The sequence below is a fragment of the Daphnia magna genome, linkage group LG1 (assembly GCF_020631705.1).
Source record: "Daphnia magna isolate NIES linkage group LG1, ASM2063170v1.1, whole genome shotgun sequence".
Lineage (NCBI taxonomy): Eukaryota > Metazoa > Arthropoda > Branchiopoda > Diplostraca > Daphniidae > Daphnia > Daphnia magna.
This window is the reverse complement of record NC_059182.1, coordinates 15007370-15027607: the sequence shown is the minus strand read 5'-3', so window position 1 is coordinate 15027607 and position 20238 is coordinate 15007370. Positions and strand designations below refer to the sequence as shown.

The following is a 20238-nucleotide window of genomic DNA, read 5'->3' as shown; positions in this document are numbered from 1 at the left end:
TTTAATCAAACACTGGGAATGTTTATCCCCCCCAAAAAAAAAAAAAAATGGAAAACGGGATAAGAAAACGACAACAAAGAAAGATTTTTTTAAAAACGCCTACAAGGATCGGTCAGGACATTAGCCAAAGTCCACAGCCTGTAGGAGTAGGTGCGAGCGGCTGCGGATTGGTTGTAAGCGACGGCCGCTGCCGCCGATGACGAGGCGGACGAATAGCCTCCGCCACCATCGTAGCAGCCGGCCGCGGCCAAAGCGTTGGCTTGACTCAGAAGCAACTGGCGATAATCCATGGTGATTTAACGGTCACCAGCCAAAAGTCAGCGACACTTGCAAGTAGTTTAACAGTCAGCGAAGTCAGGAATGATTGGAAAATAACGATTCAACACGGCGCACCATTAACAAAAAAACGCTTAGAATTTCTCTATATTCGTTCGGAACGGGAATATAGGCTTTACCACCAACTAACGAACGACGGCCAATAAAAAAAACAAAAAAACAGTTGGAATGTCAACTAATCGAAACGAAACTGCGAGAAATGGGAGGCAGAACAAGTTGCGTGACTAAGTGATTTGGAGTGCAGTGCAATGTACGTGAATGCCAAAGAGGTAGAAGGGACTAGGGACTGTTTATCAGTGCGAGGAGGAGTCGTGTGCGTGTGCGTGTTTGTGTGGGTGCAGAGGGTGTGACGGCTGGTGGACGACTGGCCGCATGCTGATGCAGTCCGCAGCGTCAAGTCCCCTCTTTACTCCACACGTCTCTCTCACTCTTGAGCCATAATTTGGAGAGTGAAGCACCACACACACACACACACACACAAACGTACATACAAGAGATCGCGGGGCGGGATTCATTGGCCGTCCGTCCGTCTACGGCGCACACACGAATCGCATAACGTCTGATGCTGTGAGGTGGGTTGCGCGCGCTGGTCGTGCGCAACTCCTCGTCGATTGGGTGGGTGGGTGGTGGGCAGGGAGTTTCGGGATAAGGGTGCGATAGGGAGCATCAAGTTACTACCAAGAATTGGTTGAACGATTCAAATCGAATAGATGCTTTGATTGTGTACAGCGCATAATGGCAAAGTATAAGGTACAGCCAACACTTGTCAGTCGGCGGCCATGGTCGCAATAGATCCACGGCTCAAAATAAAAGCACATAAAACTAGGGGATTACGAAAGCGAATGAAAAGGTTTTCTTCATCAGAGAATGAGACTAGCCAATTGAAGAGGACGCTACGAGAACAATTCTGGCGGCGGCGGAGGACGGACGCGAGAAATGGAGTAGAAGAGGAAAAAAAAGAATAGAGACGAAGAAGAGTAATTGCACAGAGAGGGCCGACTCTCTTCGTCCTCACCCGGACGCCCTCTTCAAAATAAGAAAAAAACCTGACTTTGAAGTAATGCACTTAAAGAAAGCCCACCGAGTCTCTCATGCACAAAAGAGGCAAGCGCGAAAAGAGTGAGAGAGAAGCGGCAATTATGCATCACGGCTCTTCTCTCTTTTCTCCGTGCTACCCCTATCCGCACAACCTGTCACCGCTACGCTCCCGCTATGCGTCATTGTCGCTTCATTAATTACATTCAAGCTTGCTAAGAAGTAGGAGACGAAGAAGGGCCGTCGCTAGACCATCGCCGCCCTTTTTTCTAGTGTTATAAAGAACAAGAAAAACCAAAGGAGCGCTGGTGACGGCGGTGGTGGGGCGGATACGGTTGCGCGATAGGGGAAAAACAACAACCGCACACACACACACACACAGATGACAACGACGAGTATAACTATACGAGACGAAAAGTAATGAGTCAGTCAAGCGGCACAGGGAAACAACGGCACGTCCAATAAAAACCTAATGTCATTCATTATCTGTAGCAGAAACGGACGGCAGTGGCGAGAGCGTTAAAATACAAGAAATGACAACCAGCGACGGGCATTCCAAGACAATTGTTTCGGCCGCTTTTGAACACGTATACAACATCGTAACAGACCCCACTAATTTCCAGTTGCAGTCCAAACAATATTGGGGATATCTCTATTTTTTGTGGCCAATACAACAAATTTCAAAGCCAAAAGGTGTAACCCGTGCGCGGGTAATTTGAAAAGCGTCCAGCCAAAAGTTATTAACAATACGACGAATCAGAAGTGGATCGGAAGAAGAAAAAATAAATAACGCTAAATTCCAGCATTTTTGTACGTGAACTGAATCAATATCGTGAAACGAACACCGATCACGCATGATATTGCGTCCGAAAGAGAGGGGTTTACTATTGGCCACCGGCCGCTACCGGCATCGAACAATTTAATTTCAAAGGCCAGGAGCAAATCTTGTTGTTATTCTTTCGGTGTGTTCGTGCGGACGTCAATGCTAGGCAAGGTGCTGTTACGTAAGGAGAAGCACCTCTCCTTCTCACACCATCTTCCGCTCTAATAAACCGAGTACGTCTGCAGACGCAGCCGTACCGTACGTATCATTTTGTTTTTGTTTTTTCTGGAAGGGGAGATAGGTTGGTGGGCAGGAGGACGTCTGAAGTCGACATTGAGCTGGCCATTGACTGCTAGTGCAGGAAAGTTGATGGAATTGCGTTGAAGAAAACAATCTGGCATCAACGACTCAACGTAGTGAACAGGAGAGGGAGCGGGGTGAAGGAGCAGAGAAAGAGGAGGGCTATTGTCCGCATGTTAGCGACACAATAGGGACGCACGGAGTAAGCAAGACCCCCTGGTCCGGCAACAGCTGCTGCTGACGGCCGATAAAGCAGAAGCCAGGCAGCTAAGACAAATCAGAGCTATATGGAGGAAACACGCCGACATAGAGGCCGAAATGGAGGGGGGAAACGAGCACTATACAGCTCCTGCATCTGGCAATCTCTGCTCGCATCCATCCATCCCGACTCCATTCCATCATATGGCTTTGGCCACGACTCTTTTTTTCTCTACCTGACTGCGCAATTTCGGGACCATCAGCACCTTCCCCCCATGTCAAACTATAATCTCGCGATGCGCACACTTCCACGCAAAACGTATACGGCCTTTTCGATCCATACCTCCCAACGAATATCATCAAGAATAGCACGAAAAAAGAGAAAAAAAATCGTCTTCTAAAGTGACAACTTGACTTGTAATTTCTTTTGGCTAACGTTCCTCTCGCAGAAATGACGAGACTCGCATCATTTGAGGCGACAGGTTTACTCTTACAGCCAACCACCAAAACCAAGGCGTTTGTTGCGAGCGTATTTGCGCGGGAATTTCAAACAAGAAATCCGATGGCGCGTGCAAGTATCGTTCGGTCACGACCTCATTCTCCACAAGAGATACCCGACCACTTTTTCTAATGAAACAGCGGCAAAAGTCTATCGCCGCCTTTTCCCGGCCACACACACACACACAAGTAAAAAGTCATGACAACGATCCTTATTGATGCGCTAACGTATAAATATACAATAATATACAGACACACACAGTGTGTCGTACATGTATATATCTGTATCAAGAAAACAGACAGTCTCTCTCTCGACGATGAATCGAACCGGTGACCTTACGATGCGGTGGAGGTCGTGAGTGGGAATAAGGATGTACTCTTGAAAGAAAAGATGTTGAAGACCGAAAGAAAGACACGCTTTCTTGATTTCCACCCCCGAATGAAGCACCAAAAAAGAAAACGGGAGGAACGGCACTGTTGAAACTATAAACACATCTGTTTCCAATCGTGTCTTTTTTAACATATACGTTGAATACGGGAGTGTGTTTATAGTGCAGGCTGCCCTCTTGATCTTCACTGATTCTGTTTTTCTATCATAGGTGATGTCATGACTCTGTTTGCAATAGTTTGGTTACATTCAAAATGTGGAGAGAGGCGCGTTTGGGCGTCAATTACGAGCCGTCAGCTGATGAAAGGGATAGAATTGATTTGATCTTTGAACAATAACTCTGCGCGGCTCAACTGAAGTAACTTGAAAATCGACAAACAGGAAACGGTGGGTCATCGGCGGTGAATCACCGCGCGCCAAGGCGAAATAGGATCGAATTCAAATCCAACGGGAAACGGAGAAGAACATTTTCGTAAGCGCAACGAAAGCGAAAGGTAGTATCCATCTCGCGATAATTAATCACGTGTCCAATAGTTGCACAATTGCAAGCTAATGATGTCATATAGCGATTTCACTACCACTAGGCAACATGACTAATTTGTACGGATTGTGTTTGAGGGTCATTTCGTTAAGGGTGGGCGATGTTTGAGTTTTTCAATTCAGAGAAGAAGGTGACACGTCAAGGACTTAGCGCGTCCTTTTCCTCTGTCGATTGGTTGACAATAACAAAGTCCGAAATGGTACGAGATCCAAAAGGGGAGTTGCTTGGCTCCAACTTCTTCTCTCTTTTTTTGTTGTTGTTGTTGCTTACGTCGAGACAACTTGGATGTCACATGACGCCCAGTGTCGGATGACCTTTAGTCACTTCTGCTGGACTGTTTAAAAAAATACATATCCGTAAAGGCGTAAGTGAGGCACGGAATGCGACGCACATCTGATTTTCTTGGCTTGTTTCCTCTCGTCCATGTGACTCTAAGAATGTTGACCTTTAAAGCCAACACCTAAAAGTTGGACCGCTCCTTTGACACGCCCGTACGTACGTATAATGTGAACTCCTCTACGCACAAAACAAAAAGAGAGAAGCTAACAAATCAAGAAGATCTCAAATAAACAAACGATCCCGACAAACTCGCCAAACAGAAATTGGAACAAAAAAAAATGACAGATTAAAATCGTCTGTGAACGGGTCAAGAACGTCCATATTTCTTTTTCTGATTTTTTGTTGTTATTTTCCTATTTGTTTTTATCTCGAGGAAGGATTTCTTGACTGGCAGATGTACGAGTAGTATTGCGACAGCCACCGTTCCCTGAAGACCCCCCTTTCTTTTTATAGGAAAATTTACAAGTTGTCTTCTACCTTTTTATTTTTTTAAAGGCGGGACCCTTGTCTACTAGGAAGTCCCGTATCAGTTTCGTCGGAAACAAGAAAAAAAAAAAACACACGAATAAACAAACAAAAACGAGACAGGACAGGAGGGGGGAGTTTGGGGTTGGCCGGGCAATTGACTGGGTATATCTTGACCAACTGAAGCGGGACGAAATCGGCGGACAGAAAAGAATACTGTTACGTACAGTCAATCGGGATTTTGATTGGCAATAGCCGAGGCCAACAGACACAACTTTCGGGAACCTTTTTTTTTGTCTCCTCTAAAAAGGAGGATCTCCCACGCGTCCCACGAGTGTGCTACGATACAATCTCCCCCTCTCGTTCTTCTTATATGCCACGCATCACTCGAATCGAAAGGAAAATAGGGAGATCTGCTCAGAGCTGGACAGCAAGCGGACTGGGGTTACTACGTTTCAATGTAGGGCATGTCATTTTCTCCTAGAAATCCCGCAGTTCATCGTCTCCCTAACGTGCAGAGCCCCCGGTGTTAGTGAGGGGATCTACCGGAGTCGATCGAGAGGAACAACAAACAAAAAAACAACAAAGCTTTCAAGGGAACAGAGACCTCCAAACAAAATGGCTAGAAAAAATAAAAAGAGATGTGTCAGTAAGTAAAACGGCAAAAAAAAAAAGGCAGACGAGAATCAGGTGGAAATGAAGCGAAAGAAAGAAACAAAACAAAAACAAATTGAATAAAGGAGCCCCTGGACGGTGGATGCAAGACCACATCATCCAGGGTCAAGAAGGGGAACATAAGAGTTGCTAGTTGTATATAGAAAGGAGAAGAAAGAGAGTAGTAGACTCTAGGGGAAGACGGCAAAAGCGGATGGGCGATAGGATCTATTAGTTTCTGGACAACGGCCGCTTCAGATTGCTGTTTGTCTACCATCAAGTCAGGAGACTACTTCCTCTTATATTTCCCTCTCTGTGAAGGTATATACTTATCTAACCATTGCCGGGCTCCATTGCATATAGAGAAACTGTTGTTGTGTGTCTTGTGGTGTTTATCCCCCCCCCCAACTTCACTTTGCTGCCCGCCATTCTCCATTTCAAATGGTTTCTTTTCCCCCTCTTTTCTACATCTTTGACCTGGCCTTGTGCACCACCGTTTCTGTGTGCACCGTGTAGAACAATCTCAGTCAACAAAAGTCTCTTAATGTTCCGCTTTCCTTCCTGCCTTGCAAAGGAGGGAAAAGGGGAAGCCAAAAGTGGAATGTTTCTTCCCTCCTATTTTTCTTTTTCTTTTTAAGTGTATCAACCTTAATTGATATTACTTCATCATTGGACGATCAACGGCCGACAAAAAAAAAAAAGAAAGGCCATATCGAATGATTTATGTGTAAATCGAGTCAATTGACCAGACGACGTCTTAACAATTGTAAAACTCTGATTGAAACAAATGACCGAGCGTCGCCAACTGTGGCCAGCCATTTATACTGGCGAGGCGGTACAACAGCGAACTAGGGCCAGCAGCAGTCGTGCGGAGCCAAGAACAACAATAGCCAGCCAGATTGTTGCTATGCTAGTAGTCACACAACCACCCCAGTGTGGTCCAGCGTGATGATGTCGCTGTTGAAGTTGATCGGTTTAATGGCCCGATTCAGTGCTAAAAAGAAGGGGGGAAAAAAAAAAAGGGAAGGGTCTTCCCCCCCTCCGGTAATATATACTCTGTCTCTCGTTTTTTTCTTTCTTTTCTCTCAGTATGGTCTACTTCTGGACGATTATTAATGGTCAAAAGGTCCAGTCAGTGCCGGCCAGGAAAAAGAAAAGAAAAAGAGGGAGGAAACTCTATCGTTTGGCCGCATCCTGAAGAGAGTCTCTCGGACCCTGTGCTCCTTATCCGCTTCACAGCCGGACAACCAAAACAAACAAGAAAAGCCCAGCAGGTTGCTGGCGCAGTCCGGACGAGACCGATTACCGATGTAATAAATGACACGTCATCGTCTCATTCTCGACGGCTTCAAATAGCGTCCGAAAATGACTTTTGAAACATCCCCCCGTAAAAAAAGTAAATGTGACCTCAATCAATTATAACATTGTAATTGTATTTAAAAAAAAAAGACACACTTCTATTTTAAAAGCCTCTTATGATAAACGGCCCGGGACATTGTGCTTGTCTATATTCAATTCCTACAATAAATCTGAACGAAAGTTGAAAGTTTTTGCAACGAATTGTGATCAACTTTACGGGCTGATGGGCACCCCAAGTGCCTATCCCTTTTTGAAGACACGGCTCAAGAGTGGGAATCTCTCGCAAAGTAAAAATAACAACAACAACATAAAGGGTGAAAAAATAAAATAAAAATCTCCACTTCCAGCACACGGCCCTTTTCCTCCGCAGTGCCGCATACTATAGACACATTGGGAGTCTATCATCTAGGAGCACTCTGTTTTCGCCTGTCGCGCGCTTCCCACGGTCCAGCTCGTGCATAATGCACCGCCAGGGCGTTTCGGGTGCTCCTGTTTCGTTTGCACCGAGCCCGCCCTTTCTGCCATACGTTGCGTGTGTGTGTGTGTAGGACAGACACAGGGCACTACAGTTTCGAATCAACGGATTTGAATGTATTTGTCATCTGCTGCTGCAGGAAAAGAGAGAAACCTCTTGAAACTTCACGACGATTTTGGCAGCTCGAGAGGATCTTTGGCCGAATAGGCTGAATGAAGGGAAGAGCAGACGGATAGGAAAGGAAGAAAAGAAAGAAAAAAAAAAAGGGATATCCGCACACTTCGTACCTTTTCCCAGACCTTAATTCACTTTCCGTGTTTCTACTCGCTTCTTCGGCCGACGACGGCGCCCGCCTTTCAGGAAAAAAAAGAAACCACGCCCGGCAACCCTCTCCTTTCACACGTTGCTTCATATATACAACGCGACCTTTATGGCGCGTGAGAAAGAAAAAAAAATGCGATCTGCTTTAACCCAGCAGCACATTATAAACCAACCAAGCCCTTCCAAACGTATTGTAACAATCCGTGCGTCTTAATCGACCTGACAGAATTCCCAGCCGGCTTCGTCCCACCGCCATTCAGCATCACAAAAAGAAATGGCAAAGAGCAACAACAACAAGAAGGAATTATTTATTTATTTTTTTTTTTTAGCCTTGAGGTTCAGGTGTTAGCGTCACTTAGTTTGAATCCCCTATAGCAACCGAATGAGCTTAAGTGTTTTTATCATTTTTTAAAAATCGAATAAAAACGCAATCACACAATTTCAAGTCTGTTCTTTTCTTTTTCTGGTTAGAAAAGGGCGACGAACTATTTTCAGAGATTTTACAGCAAAATATAAAAAAATGAAAAAGGCGGAAGTGAAAGCCAATTCAAAGTCTCTGACGTTTTTCACAACTGGATGCTTCGCATCCCCCGCGTGAACGTCGGAGCGATATCCGGCAGTGTCTATGTCGGCTATAGGGGGGAGGAGGGCTGCCGGGCGGTAGCATCAAGATTTTTTTTTTTTTTTCCACTACATTAATTTTGCCTCTCGTCTCAAGTTTCCTCTCATCTTCTTTCCACGAGATGCTGAAACTGAGCACTACGTCAGTGTGTAACACACCATTACACCTTGCCGGCTCAATCTCCATCGGCACACGTCTTATCTTTCCTCTCTGCTCTCTTCTCTTTTGACTCGGCTGCAAATTCATCTCTTGGCCCGTTGTTTTAACATCTAAATTGATTGCGCCCCGAAGAGAAAGGGCTTCCATAATTTACGAGCGCAATGTCAGGTGCACACGACCGGAATCAAAAGCTGGAAATCCTTTAGTGGCAGTGGCAGTTCGAACGTTGATTTGAGCATTGCAGACCATCGCTAGCGTGCCATTCAACTGTCTTCTAATACCACACTGCTCGTCACGGAACAACTTGCGCTCATCATTCTCGTATTAGCATCACAAAAAAAAAGGGCGAAACACACGAGCGAATAGAAAGGAAAGGAAAGGCTTTTTGGCTTTTTTAAAAACATTTGTCGGGCGGAAGAGAGCGATCATTCTGCGGACGATGTCTGCGACTGACGGAAAGCTTGTCCTCGTATAATAGTCGAATAATCTTCCGGTGAATGATTATTAGAATAATTATTGCCGTCTTTTCTGCCACAGACATGAATATATGGTAATTGAATACAAGCAGTCAACAAGTTTACCATAGGCCGGCCTGATCTAAACGCGGATTTCAAATTCAAACTTTTTGTTCCCCCAACGAAACGCTTCCGCCCATCAACCACAACGAATAGCAACAAGATACACAATCGTAGTATACTGAATTTTTTCGCAGAGTAGTACATTTGATGACCCAACAACGCCCTCTTCTTTTTTCTTTGGGAGGAGGATGCACTCGGGAAAGACAAAAGCAAAAACATTCTTTTTTGTTGTGCTATACGAGCGATCTGAGTACATTAATTCAAGCAGCTTTTAGACAACGTCTAACATGTGTTATTGGGCGGCTAGTTGTGCTCCTCCTACCACTACAACACAAGATTCATGTCGACAGAATCAAGCTTCAAGATTGCCCATTGGAAATAGAAAGAACGTTTTCTTCTTCTTCTTTTTTTTTTCTTTCACGTTGAATCGAAACAGCGAACTTCTTTCTTTTTCCAAATGAGTTTAACTTGGTAAATAACAACAACAAAATCTTTTGGTTTCTAGCGCTAGGAGAATAACTGCGGTGGGGCCGGGGCTTTCAACGAAACAAAGGTCGTGGTTGTCGCAATTCATGAAAATCACCGGCGTCAAGCCGAAGAGAGAAGGAGCAAACGATTTGTGCGCTAGCCTAAAAAAAAGAGAAACGGTTTGACCAAAAGAATAATCAAGTATTGACATAAACAGAAAGGGAGGAGGACAAACACAAGCAATATAAAGAGACCAAACATATCAAATAGCACACAACTACACACGGTCGGATTTGTGTAGCTGTGTGCAGAATCTACGGCAATCGGGACTTTTAGTCGTGGCGGTATGACAGGCAAAAGTGAAGTAGCGAGAACATCCTCCCTCTCCCCCTTTTTTTTTTTTGTTTTACTCTCTAGATGCTTTTATGACCCTCAGCATCAAGCTTCAGCGGCCATTATCATAACCCCATTGTGTACTGGAAACTAGACACAACGAAAACCTCCCACCACTATAGTCTTTTCTTTTCTACTACTCCTCCGGCTGCTCTTACAATAATCATAATCATAATGTGCACCAACCTCAACATGTAGCTTCTATAGCCTCCTCCCCCTCCTTCACTATGGGGTTAGAAAAAAAAAAAAGGAGGACAGTATAGTCTGCAGCCTTTTTTTTTTTTTGTAGTAGAATACAACGACTACTTACGTTACTGTACACATCCACATCAGAGATACAATAATAATCATAAAGAAACAGATAAAAGAAGATCCCCCCCCCCCTGGTGTTTCACCAATAACTCATTATTAAGAAAGAGGGGAAAACAAAAAAAAATTGCGCCGATGGCGAAACACACGGCTGTTATTACATAGTAAACAATATAAGAAAATAGTAGTCCCTACTTGTAACTAACTTGTACGTAGGCGTATACCTTTTAACGAATAATGCCGAACATAAAGAAACATGTCTCCACTTTGTGATATATACGAATCGCAAATCAATGTAAAGAAGAAGAAGAAGAAGAAGAAAGAATCCCTCCCTTTTCAAAACGTTGGCGTATAATAGAGTCGTTGCTAGAAAGCAAAAAAAACAAAAACAAAAAACATTGCGAAGCCAAAACCGCCAGCTATTTAATGCTCAAGACGAGCAGTATGGCCAGAGAACAGTAAATGTGTATATGTACGGAAGTAATGCGACGGTTGGGCTGGATTGTTGTGCTCAGCCTGGCGTGCTGATTAGTCGAATGGAGAAACCCCCCCCCACTCCGCAACAAAAAGAAAAAAGAAGTAAAGACATTTCGGTAGTGGCCGTAGTATTACTACTACGACTACTAGTTTTCAAAAAGAAAAGAGAAAAAGGACAGCTCTATAAAATAAAATAAAAAAGTGTGACTGTGTTGCGGGGAAGACTAGCCGAAGTAACAACAGCTGGCCAAGTTGCGGGAATGGAGTTATCGTTAATGTTGCGGTAATCAGCATTGTTCCAGCCAGTCAGGGTAAGAAAATAGAAAGAAGCTTTTTTTTTTTTTTCGGGGGAGGGGAGCTGGGGCTCTATAAAATGAACAAAATGGAAAGGCTTCGCGAGCATGTAAATAAAAAGAGTCCATGTATAAAGAGGCGGGCATTAAGTTGCGAAAGCACAACATCAGCTGAGCGTCATCGGGCGGAAGAGGAGAAGGTATAGTGCGACTTTGTGCCGGTCGAATTAATGCTCAAACACACACACACACACACACAATCAGGAAATGGGGAAAGAAAACGAAAAACTTGATAATAACATGGCTGTTTAGTATGTTCCTTCCATCATCATCAAGCTGCTCCATCTTAACGTCAGTCTTAAAAAAAAGAAGACTCTCCAACTATAGCAATATAGAAGGAGGTGTACTAGTCAAGAGTCTACCAGTCAACTCGAAATCTGTGTGTGTGTGTGTGTTTCGAGTCATGTCGGCTTGATGGGTGGGAGGAGACGAAAAGCGCACAAGGGGGTAGATCTTGACAAGAGACCTTTTGGAGGCTAGCAGCAAATGAGTAGAACAGTAGCAAGTAACAAACACGATGCATAAACATGAGAGGGGGCCAACATCCAGCTACTAGTACAACAAGCTATTGCTCTACACATCGACTTGCAAAGAGGAAAAAGCTTTTGGCTGGTGGAGCTTGTCACAGAGGATGACACGCCATCAAGTCACGGCTCGACAGATACAAAAAGCCATCATCTTTCCTTCTTCCTCTCTACATCTAGGCTGCAAGAAGTCGGCGCGACAGTCTCCAAGACAAACAGAATATGTTAAGTATAGATCTATTTATTATGCATATATTAAACACACGCACGCACACAAAAAGATGCCAGAAGCTTAGAAATCTTTTTTTTTTCTTTTCCGCCCACCGTTTCTAACCGCCTTCGGGAAAAAGGGAAGACATGACGGAGGAACTTGACGACAATCAAACCATTCCTAGTAAGAGCGGCAGGGTCTCTAAACAAATCCCTGCGTGATCACCGCAAACACACAGACATTTACAAAGAATTACCCCCCTCCCCATCCCCCCCTTTTTTGTTTTGCGACAAACGAGAGAATGAAGAACAAATAAGAATAAGCAGTTATGCTTAGGTTGTCCCACCGATGACGGCAGCACGGGCGTTGCGTACGGGGTACGTAAAGCGCCCAATCTCCGGCGTCGGTAGCCACGAGGATTTGCGCCATCATCAGCATATTGAGCTCTCCATCCTTACCCTATCCCCCCCCCGGCCCCCTTCTCTCTTTTGTTGGATGTTGATGACTTGTGTATATACCTTCATTAAAGGGATTTGACGGCAAGAAAGAAGAAAAGGAAGACTCTACTAACGCGGAACATCAATGCGGATCGATGCCTCCCTTTTGTCTCTTCGTTCCGAATCGGGCAGGCAAAGTCTTCATTTTTTTTTTTCTTCCTTTTATTATTTTGTTTTTAAAACAGGGGCGACTCAATAGACATACAGTGTATGTATTCGTTTTCGAAAGAGATATTTATCCCCGTCAACCTCGCGACATACGATGGATACAAGAGCGATGCCCCCCTCCGAAACAACATTCTATATACTGTAGGATATATGAATGTATGTATGCGTGTGTGTGTGTGTGTGTATCGTTCGCGGCTAGATGAGCACCAACAAAAAGAGACACAGACACACGGAAGGAGAAGGTTCGCAGCACAAGAAAGCAGTTGCAAGAAACTGGCAAACAAAATATAAATAAAAAAAAAAAAGACGCAAGAAAAACGTCCAGCGATTAGGTTGACTTTGATGGATCCGTTGCTGCAATCCGGTCGTTTCGTATGTGTGTGGCCTTTTCATTTTATTTTTTTTTCCTATTTCTTTTTTTCAAAACAGGAAACTTCCGCTCTACACCACCACCACCATCATCAAGAATCGTCGTGCTTTCTCTCCTTTAGTACGAAATCACACACCCGTGCGATGGATGGAAGCAAAAGAAGGGGGCGATGTCTGTCGACGAGTGGATACTGTCTCACTTGATTTCCAATGCTTCCGCAATGAAATCGACGACAAAAGGTCACAAAAGCGTGACTTATACTAGTCCTACTTCCCAAGTCAAAATTTTTAGAGGCTTAACCTCCGCACAACGGTCGATAGACGGACGGAGGATTGAACGAGGGGAAAAAAAAAAGAAGGGGGGAAGCTGAGTTCTCATCACGCTCCATCACGGTCAGTGCGGAAGAAGATAAGACAGCCAGTGGACAACAATAGCAACAATAGGAGAGACGCATCAATAAAAAAGTTAAAAAAAAAAAAAGACAAAGAGAATGAAATAAAAAGGGAGACAAAAGAAAAGCGGGCGAAGACTGAGGAGATCTTCCTTGGTAAGTAAAACCACCACAGGGATAATTAAAGGTCCATTAGTGTGTGTGTGTGTGTGGTGGTTGTGGCGTTCATTTCCCCCTCTCTCCTATATGTCTTATAGCACTATAGCTGTAGTACTACTGTTGTATACACAAGCTTTGTTCTCTTCCAACAACTGCAAACGGCCAGTGAGCCACTGAATCAGTTTGGCCGACAAATAAAAACAAAAAGAAAAAAAAAGCTTTTCATTTTGTTTCCTTCTTCTTTTTGGGTCCAATACCAACAGACTCGACCGCCGTGACAAATGACCTTAACTGAACTGGACGACAGCTGGATTTTCTGATATCCAACGGGTTGTCCAAACTTTGTTTTGTTTTTTTTTTTTTATTTATTTATCTGTTTCTGCCTCTCCTTTTGTTCTGTTGCTTCTTTTTAATTCATTTGTCCATTTTATGTGATTATGCCTATGTATAAATATGTGCGACTATATCATCATAGCAAGTACGCAGTAATGTACATATTAATCGGATTTCATTGAGGATACAAAAAAAAAATTGAAAAGAGGCCAGCGAGGAGGAGACAAGGAAAAGGTCATAACGTAAAGTGGATCGTGTCAGGAACAAGAGAAGAAAACAAAAACAGAGAGAAAAAAAAAGAATAAAAAAAGAAAAACCTGCTCAGAGCGCGTTTCTTCGGATGGTGGAACACATAACACCCGTAATCGAATCACGGGCCTTTCCCTGCTGCTGCTACTCTTTTAGACAACGATGAGAGTGTGCCAGACCCTCCCACCCCTCAACAGCTGTCATACTGTCGTCGGCCATCATCCTCAGTCTTACTTCAAGCTATACAACACTCCCTTTTCTTTGCCTTGTCCTGGGCTGCTAGACACTGGCCAAAAGGCAAAACACAACAGAACACAATCGGATCATCTGGACGATGTGTGTACTGGCACGAGCTCAGCCCCCACCCCCACCCCCTCAAACAAAAAAGAAACAATATTTCGATGGTTCTACTAAAGATATACGCTCATATCGCCTAATAGCATTGGCCTTTTCGTTTCTGTTTTTTTTTTTTTTTTACTTCAATTTTTGGCTTGTTTGTTATCCAACCCTTTTCGACAGTAAAAACAAGGCGAGGATCTACGACATGTGTCAATGTTTCAATTCTACGACATCGTTCAACCGTTTAGTTCCGTTTGTTTTACGACGAATTTTGCGAGGCTTAGAAAAAAAAATGGGGAATAATAATTTTTAAAAATCTGTCGGTTTACATTGCTAGTTGCATCAAATCACGGGAATGAAAAAAGAAATGCCGATTTGGGAGTTAAAAATCAAAAGAGATGACGGATGATGGGACGGCATAACTAGTTACTGCTATTAACATTACGGAGACTGGAGGATGGAGAGAGAGGATGGATGGAACTAACCTGTTTTGGTGCGGCTCTTGTTTTTGTTGGAAGGAACTCGTGGAACTAAAATGCCGGATGATTTCTTGCCACTCTTAATGGATGGCTCTGACGTGGGATGAATCAATCTAGACGGCGATTCCGGTCCGCCCACGTCGCCTTTGACCACCGACAAACTGCTGTCATTCCAAAATTGGAAATAGATTTTTTTTTTTCAAATAAAAATAAATAAATATATTTAAACAAAAATTGAATGGATCGGTACATATATATATAAAAAAAGAATTTCTTTTATATAGTATATAAATGAAAAGATGAAGCGTGTGCGTTACTTGATTCGTTGAGTGACGTCGCGGGGAGTTGGGGATTGACCCTCGGGGGAGGTGGTTTCATCCTCTTCTTCCTCTTCCTCCTCTTCAACTTCTTCCGGTTCGGTGGCTACTTCGGCCTCTTCAACGTCATCTTCCGGCCGGTCAACTGCGCTGACGTGGGCCGACTGCGGACGCTGAAGGACCGGAGCCGACGGCAGGAAATCAGAAGCGACAACGTTGCCTTCTCTGATGGTCGTCTTGTTTGTGGTGAACGAAGAGGAAGAAGACGATGAGGACGACGACGACGAAGAAGAGGAAGACGAAGGAGAAGACGATGCCAGCAGTGGTTTGTTGAGGTTGTGATTGGCGTCGGACGATCCGTTCGGACTGACAGGAGCTACTTCTAATGTTGACGACATCATGGAAGACGATGTCTTTATTGTCGTCTCTTCTTCGCTGTGTGTCATCTCTTCTATTCAAAATAGATAAAACGATAAGAAATAAATATTAGGATAATGTTTAAACCACCTGGAATCAACAAGAGCCTCACAATCGAATTGAAAATGAATCGCATTGAATCGCATTTCGATTAGGATCGCACATAGAAAGTGGGCGTGTCGAATGGCCGCTCTGATTGTTGCTATCTTTTCAAGAGACATCGAAGTAACTGCACTTGAGACTCTTTTCAAGTGCTCGCAAACCCGGTGGCGGAAACGAGCCATCCAGCTTCCGGATCCTATATAGACGCACGCACACATTTATACATTTATCTCGGCTCTCTCTCTCTCTCTCTCTATTTCTCTACATGAAAACGACGGGATTTCTCATGTTGTTTGTCCTCTATGTTCATCGCTTCTGTTACTACTACACACCGAATGTATAGACATCTCCCCTTCCCCAACCGGATTCGCTCACCTTCTTCCGCCCCACCTCACTCCATTCCTCCGATTCTATACACACAAACATCAACCGGATTTTCATGTATTTTTATTTTTGTATCTTTTGACTCCAACAGACAAACGGCTGAATTATTTACCAAAGAGAAAATCCTTCCCTTTCTATTGCAAAAAAATCAAAACGGGGAAGGAATTCCCCGTCATTTCCAGCTGCGCTAGTTTCTCCTCTTTTTTTCTTTTTTTTTTTTAAAGATGGCGGGGTAAACTTTTCACACAGGCAGGGGGGGAACGGGAGAAATATAAATATTAAGAGATCAAGAAAATGTGTATGCTATAATAATAAATCCCAAGTATAGTGGCAAAAGGGGAGGGCGGAAATCAACAAAAAAAAAAAAAGTCTCTCTCCCCTTCAACAACCCCAAACGGGAAACACGGTCCCACTCAATCACACAGCGTCCCCACCGTTGCATTTTTTTTTTTAAGGCCCGTGAATTTCCAACCGATTCTCTACTTTAGTCCGGAAATAAAAAATGAAATGAATCAAAATAATAATAGAACTAACCCCCCCCCCGTCAAAATCAATCAATAAACAAAGATATATTATTTTTATTTTTCTTCTTCCATATTTCTCCAAACAAATCGAATGAAATATAAAAAAAAAAAAATATAGATCCGATTTCTTCCAGGCTGTGATGACAAAATGGGGATCATCATCTCTTATTCACGCAACGGGTGTAGGGAGGGTAGGGAAAGGCGAGCGCGTGAAAAATATCCATTTCAAAGATCACAGAAATGGCAGGAGCTCGTTGAGAAAATAAAAAAGAAAACGACACTGGATATTGCAAACGCTTTTGTCCTGATATTCTTTACCCCTCCTCTAAAAAAAACAAAAAAACAAAACAAAAACAAAACAGAGCCAATGTTTCGGTATAAAACTAAAAGTCAAGTCGTAAAAACATGCCGAGATCTCTCGAATCAATTCAGACAGGGATTGAACGAGGTTCCTATCACTTTACTTTCTTTCGGCCTTAAAAAGAAGAAAAGGAAGAGCGCAGACAGCGGCCATATATAAATATGTGCCCCCCCCCCTCTCTCTCTCTCTCATCGAAAGAACTGACGAGATGAGAGAGAATATGATACAACAAAGTGCTGAACGCGGAAGCGAAAGAGACCCCAGCCTCGCCCTATTCTTCGAAGAACCACCACCCTGAAAAAGTTTACGCTCAGCCGGACGTAACGCTCGTCGCTGCTCGCTTCACTCGTCATGGCCCGTCGTCGTTTGTGACGGCCCGACGTCGACTACGACGTTCGTTTTCTCTCAACTCGATACGTTTTTGTTTTCTGTTGTCGCACTGGGGGTCATCCATTTCGCTCCTGTCTCTATCGCCCTTATGCTGCCCCCTCTTCTTTTTTCTTCTTCGAGTGTGTCCGATCTACCAAAACATTTTTGACGAAAGAAAATTTCGTTATGATGAATGTTTGAAAATGATGCGACAAACTCGCGTTGAATTACACACAAACAACAGAGATTCATCAACATTTTGGCATGTCTACATAGGGGCGCACTGTTCTAAATTGAGAGACCGATTTCAGTAAGAAAACGTTGGTGATCATCTGACGTAAAGATAATTCTCGATTGCATAAGAGGGGAGGAACAAACACAGTCTGCGTCTGGCTTTTATTCCCCCCACCCCTCTTTCCGTCTAACGATGAACAAATCTCTCGGCCGAAGGCAACCGTTTTTTTTTTATTTTATTTTATTATTATTATTTATTATGCGGAGTACGGTACACACGGTATTTATTTTTATGATTATTGTGACCATTGTGTATAAATATGTATAAAAGAGAGTCGCCGCGCAGCGCAACCGTCCGAGAAAAACTAATAGACTATACTACGCCATTACACGCAGCACGGCACCACATACACTCGTACAAATCTACCAGCCCTGCTACTGATTTATTAATAATATTACACAACCGGCGGGTGGAGCGAGAAAGAGGTTGCCTTGCGTTCCAAAACGCAAGATGGTCGAGACGCGACGCACACATTCTACACGTTTTGCGCTTTTGTTTTTATCTTCGAAAGGGGAGGGCAGTTTTTCAAGAAAGGACTACACACACAAATAACGCGGTTTTTTGGGGGTTCCTTCTGTTGACGACAAATGGGACCCTCTGATGATGGCCCATTAAAACAAAGAAAAAACAAAACAAAAAACAGCAAAAATATTACGGAAATTTTTCTTCTTTCCATTAGGTCGGATGAATTAAAACAAAAACCAAAAATGTCTTCTAGCGCAACGAAAACAAACGAAAGAAAAATTAAAGGAAAATGGAGGATGCATTATCCTGCCCATTGTTGATTTCTTTCGTGAAAAGTTTCTGTGTCGAGAAATGTGCGTGTGTGCAGATCATTAGCTGGAAGCTTTACGTGTAGTCGGGCTCAATCCTCGCATTGACTACTCATCGCGATGACGTCTACTCATCAAACCTCTGCCATCAAATCCGACCTTTATTCCTTGCGTCTCGTCTGTCTCGCATCTCCGTGTCTCATCAACTAGGAAGCAAACAGCTATACAGACTTGCACACACACACACACACACACACATATATTTAGTCAAAAGTCAATCAATCCGATTACTGCTGTGCGCTATGCTCGGGAGACGAGGCCAGCCCGAGACAAGTGAAAGGCTTAACATCGAAGAGCGACTCGCGATCGAACGACAACAGAAACACACGCATTAGCCAATAGAATCTAATGGGCATAATATACTTTAACAAGAACGAGAATTGAATGCAGAGTTACACGTCATATCGTTACAATAGCACCGGACTCTCTCTCCCCGTGATATCGTTATATCAATCATATGGGGAGGGCAAGATGTGTGTTGAAAAAATATCAGCCTTCCATCTGCACCTCGATGATGGTGGCAGCATGGCCAACACCTCCTTCTCTTTCCTCCTTTATGGAAAGAAAGCTCATGAAGGTTCTGTGCTGTCATCGTCCGGACGCCGACACTCCATCACTGACACACGTAGTATACGAAACGTAAAAGAAAAAGAGGGAGAAAACGAGGAGCCAGGAGGTTTCGGCCACAGCAGTTGCCCTCCTTATTGGATGTCTAACCTTTTTCGCCTGCCACGTGATGGTAGTTAGTGGTCGCTGTGAGATTCGAACGAATAACAACACGAGACAGAGACAGAAAAGGCAAGTCGGACTGGTCAAACTAAACAGCAAATAGACGAAATGATTTTTTCTTTTTCTTTTTTGGGATTTTTTTTTTTTTTTTCTATGATATCACCGTGTGCGAGCGTGTACTATGTAGTACGTATATACGAAACAAGATGGATGAGGTGATGTGGCAAGAGATCAGCTGTCGGAATACCGTCTCGGCTAATTCGATACTTAGTGGACGCAAAAAAAAAAAAAGAAAATCAATCGATTACAAGGAAGAAGAAGAAGAAGAAGAAGAAAAGCTTCATCTGTGTAACGTAACCTCCCCAGAAAACATCCGTTCTATCGGCTCCTCCCTTCTTACCGACTGATGGATGATGACTGTGTCTGCTGCGCCAAAAGCCACCCAAAACAAAAGGTAGTATAGAAAATCAAAGTCCCCCTTTTTTTTGCACCCCGTCCTAATTTCTTTTTCTCGCTGGCAATGATCCTCTCATTTCATGATGGGCCACACTTTCAATATCGCGTGTACGTTCCTAAATACGCACCCATACACACATGTAATTCTCTACACACAGTCTAGACATGGCCTATCAGGAAATATATAACTGAACCATCCAATCAGCTGAAAAGAATAAAAAAGCTACGACTAACGGGGGGAAAAAAAGAAGGAGGATAAAAAAAAGAATTCAGTTTTTCAACGTCACCAAAGCGGATTAGTACACCATGTTGAAACGATACCCTCCATTATACATTTGTCTCCACCCCCCCTCAGTCTGCTCGCGTGTAGCAGGCAAAGACCAATCATAAAAAATATCTTCGTTCACATACACGGGTCTAATCGTAAATAGTGCGGTTAGTTTAATTATCATCACGATTAAAAGCCGAGTCTTTAAGGAAACACACAAACAAAAATTCAAACTTTATTGACATGCAATTTTTAAAAAATTGGCGCGAATATAATTTTAAAAAAAAATTGAGTCCCTCAATTAAGAAGGATCGAATTTGGGTGGAATTGTAACAGTTGCGGTTTAAAGGGGCGGGGGGATGTTGACGGCAC

At 43.5% G+C, this 20238-nt stretch overlaps 1 protein-coding gene across 7 annotated transcripts in view; it reads right to left on the bottom strand.

Annotated features, from left to right (window-relative positions):
- LOC116929366 (zinc finger protein 1) overlaps positions 1-20238 on the bottom strand; it is a 42173-nt gene that overhangs the window by 6539 nt on the left and 15396 nt on the right. For 4 of the 7 annotated variants that reach the window (XM_045168092.1, XM_045168089.1, XM_045168088.1 and 1 more), the window contains exons 3-4: positions 15129-15579; positions 14818-14975 (exon numbers count right to left, since the gene is read on the bottom strand). In XM_045168092.1, the coding sequence (XP_045024027.1) occupies positions 14818-14975; positions 15129-15579 (609 nt within the window). Of the gene's footprint in view, positions 1-103; positions 723-14817; positions 14976-15128; positions 15580-20238 lie in introns of those variants that run through there. The other 3 variants (XM_045168094.1, XM_045168093.1, XM_045168097.1) reach the window with 3 other exon arrangements.